Genomic DNA, 12,247 nt, shown 5'->3' with positions numbered 1-12,247 from the left:
TGTGTCATGATATATGAATGGATATATTCATTACATAGTGAATGTAGGGTGCTTGCTATAGCTTGTCTCTGCCCCTCCTTTGCAGGGTGGGGTACAAAGAGATAGGTTTCAGTTTCCTACCTTTTCTGTCATTTGTTTTACTAAGGAAAGCGTTCTGAATATTTATACATTTATCTTTTTTAAAAGTATGTTATAAAATTATCCATATTATATTGTAATACAAATTCTTCAATTCAGAGAAATTCCAGTGTAGTCAGTGAAAACATAAATATACTTAGTTATACTAAGCATGTTGTTTCTATATTAACATAGGTTTATGAGTCTACAGATAATAAGTGGTAGATTTTTCTGTATAATGTGAGCAGTGATATTGACAAATGACAAATGATGACCTTGTTTGTTTTTTTGTATCTAAAACTTTTTAGTGCTGAAATGCCTACATTCAGTAATCATTCAGCTCTTTAAGCCATGGATCCTGGTTGTAGAGGACAATGAAAGGTAAATAGGTTTTCAGATATTCAAATTCCTTTGACATTTGTAGACTTAAAATTCTGAATGGTATTCGGTAGAAGTGATGAGTTCACAGATTTAATTTTTTAGTGTAAAGCCGTATTTAAATTTAGAAAAGGCTTCTTTTCAAAACTTAAGACCTTTTCTATTTATGGAATTGCTAGTCTGGGTCATCAGAGATATTATCTTGATATTAATTTTGGAACAAAACTGGGCACTCATTTCATTTTCCACAATAAAGTGGTTGAACAAACTTTAGTGTTTAATTTCAGAAAAATGGATGCTGTTCTTCTGAGGGTTCTCTTAGATTTTTATGAGACTGAATTTTCTCTACTATATCAGTTGTGTTTTGGAACTAATTTGGCTATAAAATTATTGGGTGGGAATTAACTTTAACTCTGGAACTCTGCAATGAAAGCATTATTTCACAAGCATTTGCAATATGTAGATTGCTGTCCAAATTCAGTGAGTTGCCTTCTGAGTCTTTTTTTTCCCTGAAAGTATACAAGCAGAAGCCAATTGAACTTGTCAGGGTTTTATAGAAATTACGACAGGAATAGGAACAGCTCCAGTCTCCAACTCTCAGCACGAGCAACACAGAAGACCGGTGATTTCTGCATTTTCAACTGAGGTACTGGGTTCATCTCACTAGGGAGTGCCGGACAATCGGTGCTGGTCAGCTGCTGCAGCCCGACCAGCGAGAGCTGAAGCAGGGCAAGGCATCGCCTCACCTGGAAAGCGCAAGGGGGAAGGGAATCCCTTTTCCTAGCCAGGGGAACTGAGACACACAACACCTGGAAAATCGGGTAACTCCCACCCCAATACTGCGCTTTAAGCAAACGGGCACACCAGGAGATTATATCCCACACCTGGCCGGGAGGGTCCCACAGCCACGGAGTCTCCCTCATTGCTAGCACAGCAGTCTGCGATCTAACCACAAGGCAGCAGCGAGGCTGGGGGAGGGGCGCCCACCATTGCTGAGGCTTAAGTAGGTAAACAAAGCCGCTGGGAAGCTCAAACTGGGTGGAGCTCACAGCAGCTCAAGGAAGCCTGCCTGTCTCTGTAGACTCCACCTCTGGGGACAGGGCACAGCTAAACAACAACAACAACAACAACAAAAAAAAAAGCAGCAGAAACCTCTGCAGTCGCAAACGACTCTGTCTGACAGCTTCGAAGAGAGCAGTGGATCTCCCAACACGGAGGTTGAGATCTGAGAAGGGACAGACTGCCTCCTCAAATGGGTCCCTGACCCCTGAGTAGCCTAACTGGGAGACATCCCCCACTAGGGGCAGACTGACACCCCACACCTCACAGGGTGGAGTACACCCCTGAGAGGAAGCTTCCAAAGCAAGAATCAGGTACACTCGCTGTTCAGCAATATTCTATCTTCTGCAGCCTCTGCTGCTGATACCCAGGCAAACAGGGTCTGGAGTGGACCTCAAGCAATTTCCAACAGACCTACAGCTGAGGGTCCTGACTGTTAGAAGGAAAACTATCAAACAGGAAGGACACCTATACCAAAACCCCATGAGTACGTCACCATCATCAAAGACCAGAGGCAGATAAAACCACAAAGACGGGGAAAAAGCAGGGCAGAAAAGCTGGAAATTCAAAGAATAAGAGTGCATCTCCCCCTGCAGAGGAGCGCAGCTCATTGCCAGCAACAGATCAAAGCTGGACGGAGAATGACTTTGACGAGATAAGAGAAGAAGGCTTCAGTCCATCAAATTTCTCAGAGCTAAAGGAGGAATTACGTACCCAGTGCAAAGAAACTAAAAATCTTGAAAAAAGAGTGGAAGAATTGACAGCTAGAATAATTAATGCAAAGAAGGCCATAAACGAAATGACAGAGATGAAAACCATGACACAAGAAATACGTGACAAATGCACAAGCTTCAGTAACCGACTCGATCAACTGGAAGAAAGAGTATCAGCGATTGAGGATCAAATGAATGAAATGAAGCGAGAAGAGAAACCAAAAGAAAAAGAAGGAAAAGAAATGAACAAAGCCTGCAAGAAGTATGGGATTATGTAAAAAGACCAAATCTACGTCTGATTGGGGTGCCTGAAAGTGAGGGGGAAAATGGAACCAACTTGGAAAACACTCTTCAGGATATCATCCAGGAGAACTTCCCCAACCTAGTAGGGCAGGCCAACATTCAAATTCAGGAAATACAGAGAACGCCATAAAGATACTCCTTGAGAAGAGCAACTCCAAGACACATAATTGCCAGATTCACCAAAGTTGAAATGAAGGAAAAAATCTTAAGGGCAGCCAGAGAGAAAGGTCGGGTTACCCACAAAGGGAAGCCCACCAGACTAACAGCAGATCTCTCGGCAGAAACTCTACAAGCCAGAAGAGAGTGGGGGCCAATATTCAACATTCTTAAAGAAAAGAATTTTCAACCCAGAATTTCATATCCAGCCAAACTAAGTTTCATAAGTGAAGGAGAAATAAAATCCTTTACAGATAAGCAAATGCTTAGAGATTTTGTCACCACCAGGCCTGCCTTACAAGAGACCCTGAAGGAAGCCCTAAACATGGAAAGGAACAACTGGTACCAGCCATTGCAAAAACATGCCAAAATGTAAAGACCATCGAGGCTAGGAAGAAACTGTATCAACTAACAAGCTAAATAACCAGTTAATATCATAATGGCAGGATCAAGTTCACACATAACAATATTAACCTTAAATGTAAAAGGACCAAATGGTTCAATTAAAAGACACAGACTGGCAAACTGGATAAAGAGTCAAGACCCATCAGTCTGCTGTATTCAGGAGACCCATCTCACATGCAGAGACATACATAGGCTCAAAATAAAGGGATGGAGGAAGATCTACCAAGCAAATGGAGAACAAAAAAAAGCAGGGGTTGCAATCCTAGTCTCTGATAAAACAGACTTTAAACCATCAAAGATCAAAAGAGACAAAGAAGGCCATTACATAATGGTAAAGGGATCAATTCAACAGGAAGAGCTAACTCTCCTAAATATATATGCACCCAATACAGGAGCACCCAGATTCATAAAGCAAGTCCTTAGAGACTTACAAAGAGACTTAGACTCCGATACAATAATAATGGGAGACTTCAACACCCCACTGTCAACATTAGACAGACCAATGAGACAGAAAGTTAACCGGGATATCCAGGAATTGAACTCGTCTCTGCAGCAAGCAGACCTAATAGACATCTAGAGAACTCTCCACCCCAAATCAACAGAATATACATTCTTCTCAGCACCACATCACACTTATTCCAAAATTGACCACATAATTGGAAGTAAAGCACTCCTCAGCAAATGTATGAAGACAGAAGTTATAACAAACTGTCTCTCAGACCACAGTGCAATCAAACTAGAACTTAGGACTAAGAAACTCAATCAAAACTGCTCCACTACATGGAAACTGAACAACCTGCTCCTGAATGACTACTGGGTGTATAATGAAATGAAGGCAGAAATAAAGATGTTCTTTGAAACCAATGAGAACAAAGATACAACATACCAGAATCTCTGGGACACATTTAAAGCAGTGTGTAGAGGGAAATTTATAGCACTAAATGCCCACAAGAGAAAGCTAGAAAGATCTAAAATTGACACTCTAACATCACAATTAAAAGAACTAGAGAAGCAAGAGCAAACACATTCAAAATCTAGCAGAAGGCAAGAAATAACTAAGATCAGAGCAGAACTGAAGGAGATAGAGACACAAAAAACCCTCCAAAAAATCAATGAATCCAGGAGTTGGTTTTTTGAAAAGATCAACAAAATTGACAGACCGCTAGCAAGACTAATAAAGAAGAAAAGAGAGAAGAATCAAATAGATGCAATAAAAAATGATAAAGGGGATATCACCACTGACCCCACAGAAATACAAACTACCATCAGAGAATACTATAAACACCTCTACGCAAGTCAACTAGAAAATCTAGAAGAAATGGATAATTTCCTGGACACTTACACTCTTCCAAGACTAAACCAGGAAGAAGTCGAATCCCTGAATAGACCAATAGCAGCCTCTGAAATTGAGGCAATAATTGATAGCCTACCAACCGAAAAAAGTCCAGGACCAGATGGATTCACAGCTGAATTCTACCAGAGGTACAAGGAGGAGCTGGTACCATTCCTTCTGAAACTATTCCAATCAATTGAAAAAGAGGGAATCCTCCCTAACTCATTTTATGAGGCCAACATCATCCTGATACCAAAGCCTGGCAGAGACACAACAAAAAAAGAGAATTTTAGACCAATATCCCTGATGAACATCAATGCAAAAATCCTCAATAAAATACTGGCAAACCGGATTCAGCAGCATATCAAAAAGCTTATCCACCATGATCAAGTGGGCTTCATCCCTAGGATACAAGGCTGGTTCAACATTCGCAAATCAATAAACGTAATCCAGCATATAAACAGAACCAAAGACAAGAACCACATGATTATCTCAATAGATGCAGAAAAGGCCTTTGACAAAATTCAGCAGCCCTTCATGCTAAAAACGCTCAATAAATTCGGTATTGATGGAACGTACCTCAAAATAATAAGAGCTATTTATGACAAACCCACAGCTAATATCATACTGAATGGGAAAAAAACTGGAAAAGTTCCCTTTGAAAACTGGCACAAGACAGGGATGCCCTCTCTCACCACTCCTATTCAACATAGTGTTGGGAGTTCTGGCTAGGGCAATCAGGCAAGAGAAAGAAATCAAGGGTATCCAGTTAGGAAAAGAAGAAGTCAAATTGTCCCTGTTTGCAGATGACATGATTGTATATTTAGAAAACCCCATTGTCTCAGCCCAAAATCTCCTTAAGCTGATAAGCAACTTCAGCAAAGTCTCAGGATACAAAATTAATGTGCAAAAATCACAAGCATTCTTATACACCAGTAACAGACAAACAGAGAGCCAAATCATGAATGAACTTCCATTCACAATTGCTTCAAAGAGAATAAAATACCTAGGAATCCAACTTACAAGGGATGTCAAGGACCTCTTCAAGGAGAACTACAAACCACTGCTCAGTGAAATCAAAGAGTACACAAACAAATGGAAGAACATACCATGCTCATGGATAGGAAGAATCAATATCGTGAAAATGGCCATACTGCCCAAGGTTATTTATAGATTCAATGCCATCCCCATTAAGCTACCAATGAGTTTCTTCACAGAATTGGAAAAAACTGCTTTAAAGTTCATATGGAACCAAAAAAGAGCCCGCATTGCCAAGACAATCCTAAGTCAAAAGAACAAAGCTGGAGGCATCACGCTACCTGACTTCAAACTATACTACAAGGCTACAGTAACCAAAACAGCATGGTACTGGTACCAAAACAGAGATATAGACCAATGGAACAGAACAGAGTCCTCAGAAATAATACCACACATCTAAAGCCATCTGATCTTTGACAAACCTGAGAGAAACAAGAAATGGGGAAAGGATTCCCTAATAAATGGTGCTGGGAAAATTGGCTATCCATAAGTAGAAAGCTAAAACTGGATCCTTTCCTTACTCCTTATACGAAAATTAATTCAAGATGGATTAGAGACTTAAATGTTAGACCTAATACCATAAAAACCCTAGAAGAAAACCTAGGTAGTACCATTCAGGACATAGGCATGGGCAAGGACTTCATGTCTAAAACACCAAAAGCAACGGCAGCAAAAGCCAAAATTGACAAATGGGATCTAATTAAACTAAAGAGCTTCTGCACAGCAAAAGAAACTACCATCAGAGTGAACAGGCAACCTACAGAATGGGAGAAAATTTTTGCAATCTACTCATCTGACAAAGGGCTAATATCCAGAACCTACAAAGAACTCAAACAAATATACAAGAAAAAAACAAACAACCCCATCAAAAAGTGGGCAAAGGATATGAACAGACATTTCTCAAAAGAAGACATTCATACAGCCAACAGACACATGAAAAAATGCTCATCCTCACTGGCCATCAGAGAAATGCAAATCAAAACCACAATGAGATACCATCTCACACCAGTTAGAATGGCAATCATTCAAAAGTCAGGAAACAACAGGTGCTGGAGAGAATGTGGAGAAATAGGAACACTTTTACACTGTTGGTGGGATTGTAAACTAGTTCAACCATTATGGAAAACAGTATGGTGATTCCTCAAGGATCTAGAACTAGATGTACCATATGACCCAGCCATCCCATTACTCGGTATATACCCAAAGGATTATAAATCATGCTGCTATAAAGACACATGCACACGTATGTTTATTGCGGCACTATTCACAATAGCAAAGACTTGGAATCAACCCAAATGTCCATCAGTGACAGACTGGATTAAGAAAATGTGGCACATATACACCATGGAATACTATGCAGCTATAAGAAAGGATGAGTTTGTGTCCTTTGTAGGGACATGGATGCAGCTAGAAACCATCATTCTCAGCAAACTATCACAAGAACAGAAAACCAAACACTGCATGTTCTCACTCATAGGTGGGAACTGAACAATGAGATCACTTGGACTCGGGAAGGGGAACATCACACACCGGGGACTATTATGGGGAGGGGGGAGGGGGGAGGGATTGCATTGGGAGTTATACCTGATGTAAATGACGAGTTGATGGGTGCTGACGAGTTGATGGGTGCAGCACACCAACATGGCACAAGTATACATATGTAACAAACCTGCACGTCATGCACATGTACCCTAGAACTTAAAGTATAATAATAATAAAAAATAAAAAATAAAACAACATCTCAAATCTGGAAACATCTCACTCAAGTCTTCTGCCACCACTAACCTGGTATCTCTCAAATAGATGAGAACAATAATCTCCTGGTTGCTATTCCTGCTTCCTTATCCTATACTACTCAGGAAAGAGCAGAGAAAGTGATCTTCATAATACACATAGCAGATAGTTTTATATGCTTTTTATATCCCTTCCAGTGCTTCCTGAAGTTCATGTGTTCTAGACACTGATTATCTCTAAATCTTCATATCCTACTGCTCACCCATTTGCCTTATCTCTTCAAACTATACCTTGCAGTTTTCTTAAACAATCTACATTATTTTTCTTTAGTGGGCATTCACAGCTAATATTTCCTCCAATTTGAATATTCTACCCACCAATTTTTACAAAACTCTTGACTCGCTCACCCGTAGCCACTCTGCATCACATATCTTAACATTTTTTTCTCTATGGCACTTTCATTTCTTCTAAAATTACAATGTTTTCTATTGCTCATGAGTTCAATCTCTTTCATTGTAAGATACATGACTCCACCAAGAGCAATGTTAATTTTCAACAATATCAGTAGACTCACACTTATACATAAAAGGAACCTTAAAAGTGGTATTAAAATAATTGACTGAAAAAATAAAGTGGATATTTTCCAAAGCGTCCCCATAAAAAAAAAAAAAAAAAAAGAAATTACGACAGTGGTAAATATCACATCATAGGAGGTATTTTCAAAAACTTGAACTTGATTCTGAGACTCAGAGAACATGAATATCATACTCAAGTCTCATAGCTGGTTTGTTAGTGCCGAAGCTGGGACTAGAGCTCAGGTCTTAGACTTCTGTTTCTAGACTCTTTGCATTAACCCATGTTGCTTTACGAGCCACTTAAGGAAAGTGTAAAAGGTTCTGAATGTTTGCTTTTGCTAGAGGGCTATCTGAATAATCTGCAAGCTTCAAGATTTTATAGTGACTGTGTATATATAGACTGCTTACTATAATGTTGGCTGCTTGTTTCTTTCCAGTAAGAATTAATGGAACTTATTTGAATATTGAGTTTTCTAGACCAGATTCAGAAAATAATTTTTTTTTTTTTTTTTTTTTTAAAGACGGAGTCTCACTCTGTTGCTCAGGCTGGAGTGCAGTGACGTGATCTTGCCTCAGTGCAACCTCTGCTTCCCAGGTTCAAGCAATTCTCCTGCGTCAGCCCCCTGAGTAGCTGGGATTACAAATGTGCGCTACCATGCCCAGCTAATTTTTTTTTTTTTTTTTTGTATTTTTAGTAGAGACAGTGTTTTGCTATGTTGGCCAGGATGGTCTTGAACTCCTGACCTTAAGCAATCTGCCCACTTCTGCCTCCCAAAGTGCTGGGATTATAGGCAGGAGCTACTGTGCCCGGCCAATTAAAATTTTCATATGAAGCATTTCTTTGGGCCAGGCGTGGTGGCTCACGACTGTAATTTCAGTACTTTGGGAGGCCAAGACAGGTGTATCACTTGAGGTCAGAGGTTTGAGACAAGTGTGGCCAACATGGTAAAACCCTGTCTCTACTAAAAATACAAAAATTAGCTGGGCATGGTGGTTGGCGCCTACAACCCCAGTTACTCGGGAGGCTGATGCAGAAGAGTTGCTTTAACACTGGAAGTGAAGTTTGCCGTGACACGAGATTGCACCACTGTACTCCAGCCTGGGTGGCAGAGAAACTCTCTTTCTCAAAAAAAAAAAAAAAAAAATTTCTTTGGTCATTTTCTATTTGTTAATTTTTGGCCGTCTCTTTGTTATGTGAATTTGATTTTTTTTTTTTTTTTTTTTAATGCTTTGAGTAGGGAAAACTGTTGAAGCTGCCTTAGGGTGTTTTTCTACGGCATTTGAAATGTAACCAAGATATCAAAGGGTCTAAATTCGATGTAAAAAGATGTTAATTTAAGGGTTATTTGTATAGCACATTTTAGAAATATAATTGCATTGGAATAAAGGGGTAGGAAGGAGAGGAAAGAAAATTATATGGCTGGTGTTACAAGCTACAGTTGCCTGCAGGTATTTACAGCCTTTGAAGTATTCTAAATGTGTGTCAGGCCCACATAATGGACAGGCTTCCAGGACTTAGGCCAGCCCCCGACACTGACACTTACAGTAATTTAATCATGGTTGCATTCCTAAGTGTGTGTTTCTTTTCTTTAAAGCAGCCAACAGCGCCATTACCCCTGGCTAGAGAGTGATACTGTGGTGGCCTCAAGCATTGTGCAGCTGTTCACTGACTGTATTGAGTCACTGCATGAGAGTTTTAAAGGTAGGAAGATGTCAGGCTGTCTCTGCTTAGTTTTCATTTTTCCCTAAGTCATTCAGTCAGTCTTTTCTTTCTACTTTTCTCTACTGAATTTTTATTTAATAGGCAGTTATCTGTGATGAAGAAAGGTCACTGATACAATTATTTAGTATTAAGTGTAACTTCTTCTTTTTTTTTTTTTTTTTTTCCTTTTGGAGATGGAGTCTCGCTCTGTCGCCCAGGCTGGAGTGCAGTGCCGCGATCTGGGCTCACTGCAGCCTCTGCCTCCCAGATTCAAGCAATTCTCCTGCCTCAGCCTCCCAAGTAGCTGGGACTACAGGTGCATGCCGCCACACCTGGCTAATTTTTTTGTATTTTTAGTAGAGACGGGGTTTCACCATGTTGTCCAGACTGGTCTCAAACTCCTGAGCTCAGGCTGTCTGCCCGCCTCTGCCTCCCAAAGTGCTAGGATTACAGGTGTGAGCTACCATGCCTGGCCTTTAAGTATGTAACTTCTTACCTTTTTTTGTTAGGTTGCTCTGAGTTTCTCAGTTATGGTAAATTTGCAGTCTTTCTGTCATCCAGTATTGCCTATCCTGCATGTTGAGTTTCTTCTTGTCCTCCCTAACTCTTACCCTCTTTTTCATATTTTCTGTCTTTTTTTTTTTGCTTTATTCTGGGTAATTTCTAGAGGTCTTCCTTCCAGTTCTTTAGTCTCTCTCCAGCTGTGTTTCATCTGCTTAAAATATATCAATTGAATTTTTCATTTCAGTGATTATTTTTTCCATTTCTAGATCTATTTGTTTGTTTTTCAAATCTATCCTGATCCTTTTTGGTAGTATCTTTTCTTTCATTAAAAATTCTATTTTTTATTTCCTTAAAATGTTTAAACAGGCTTACTTTATGATGTATATACAATAATTCTATTATCTAAAATTCCTGTTGGGGGTTGCCTTATGCTGCTGTTTAATTTTCCTTTGGATTCTTGTTCTTGGAGGCTTGTTTCCTTGTGCGTTTTTAAATTTTGTATTGTGAGCCCATATTTAGAGAGACTGATGGGAATCTCATAAGGCCTAGTCTGAGGGTATGTAAGGCCTCCAGAGAGGATCTACATTTGTTGTCAGTTGGAACTGCTCAACTTCTTGGTTTGGGGTTCCCCATGCTACAAGTTACATGAAATTAAACCCCAAACTCACTTGCAGACTGGCCTCAATTCTCACAGTAAACTTTTTTATCTCTCCTGACTCACAATCCAGGGTAAGGCAGAGAAGTTTCCTCTTTTGCCCCATTCTGCCCTGTCAATAAGTATATAGTCCTTAGAAAACCTCATGTTCTGGAAAACCTCATGTTCTGTCCTCTTGTGCTGTTAAAACTCAGCAGGCAAATAGTCCTGGTTGGCTGGTTTCAACATCTGTTTAACACTCTGGCTTCGTCTTTGCTTCTGGCCCGTGGTGTTTTCTTTCACTGAGCGTACCTAGTGCTTCTGTGGCTGCCATGTGTTTGTGTGGCATTTAGTTATAGAGTGATATGGTTTGGCCATGTCACCACCCAAATGTCATTTTGAATTGTAGCTACCACGATTCCCATGTGTTGTGGGAGGGAGCCGGTGGGAGATAGCTGAATCATGGGGGCGGTTTCCCTCATACTGTTCTCCTGATGGGGAATGAGTTTCATGAGATCTGGTGGTTTGATAAGCAGTTTCCCCTATTGCCTGGTTCTCATTCTGTCTTTTGCCTGCTGCCATGTAAGACGTGCCTTTCGCCTTCCACCGTGATTGTGAGGCCTCCCCAGCCACGTGGAACTGTGAGTCTGTTAAACCTCTTTTTCTTTATAAATTACCCAGTCTCGGGTATGTCTTTATCAGCAGTGTAAAAAGGAGCTAATACATACAGTTAACCATATGTCATCCAATTTTGTTTTTTTTTTCCATAATAGATTTTATTTTTTGTTTAACAGACTTTATTTTTTAGAGCAGTTTTAGGTTTACAGCAAAATTAAGTGGAAAGTACAATAATTCTTTTATACCCTCTGCCCCGACACATGCACAGACCTTCCCCATTCTGGACATTCCACACCAGGGTGATACATTTGTTATAATTGATGAACCTACATTAAGACATCATTATCAACTAAAGTCCATGGTTTACATTAGCATTTTCTCTTGGTGAACACATTCAGTGGGTTTTGACAAATGACAAATAACATGTGCCCACCATTGTAGTATCATACAGAGCAGTTTCACTGCACTAAAAATTCTCTGTGCTCTACCTGTTCATCTCTTCCCTCCCCTCAACCCCTGATCCTTTTACTATCTCCATAGTGCTACCTTCTCTAGAATATCCTATGGTTGGAATCATAGCATTTCAGATGAACTTCTTTCACTTAGTAATAGGCATTGAAGTCTCTTTATGCCTTTTCATGGCTGGATAGCTCATTTCATTTTGTCTGGCTGTACCTTATTTGTATTTCTGATTTATCTTTTACGTATCTGATCTTGTCTTGAAGAGGTGTTAACTCTTCATAGAATAACAAATGTTATTCATTGCTTCTTTTTGCCCCCTACAAAACTGGGATTATGCCATATTCTCAGTGTGTGTTTGATAAATAGTGGTTCAGTGAGTAACACATGAAATCCTAGTAGTACTCTTTTTTTTTTTTTTTTGGAAAGGCAGACTTCTAGCTGCTTTTTACCATCCAGAATATATTGATTACTGAGAAAAAGATTTGAGCACCAAATGATAGTCATAAAGGCTATGTA

At 39.7% G+C, this 12,247-nt stretch overlaps 1 protein-coding gene across 3 annotated transcripts in view; it reads left to right on the top strand.

Annotated features, from left to right (window-relative positions):
* EPG5 (ectopic P-granules autophagy protein 5 homolog) overlaps positions 1-12,247 on the top strand; it is a 136,006-nt gene that overhangs the window by 98,297 nt on the left and 25,462 nt on the right. For 2 of the 3 annotated variants that reach the window (XR_004055685.1, XM_030925971.1), the window contains exons 34-35: positions 426-498; positions 9,407-9,513. Coding sequence is in view for 2 of the 3 variants with exons in the window: in XM_030925971.1 (XP_030781831.1) it covers positions 426-498; positions 9,407-9,513 (180 nt within the window). In the remaining variant the exon portion in view is untranslated. The remainder of the gene's footprint in view (positions 1-425; positions 499-9,406; positions 9,514-12,247) is intronic. The other variant, XM_030925972.1, reaches the window with a different exon arrangement.

Source organism: Rhinopithecus roxellana, chromosome 21 (assembly GCF_007565055.1).
Source record: "Rhinopithecus roxellana isolate Shanxi Qingling chromosome 21, ASM756505v1, whole genome shotgun sequence".
NCBI classification, from domain to species: domain Eukaryota; kingdom Metazoa; phylum Chordata; class Mammalia; order Primates; family Cercopithecidae; genus Rhinopithecus; species Rhinopithecus roxellana.
Note: the sequence above shows the minus strand (reverse complement) of the source record. Positions and strands in the feature narration are given on the sequence as shown.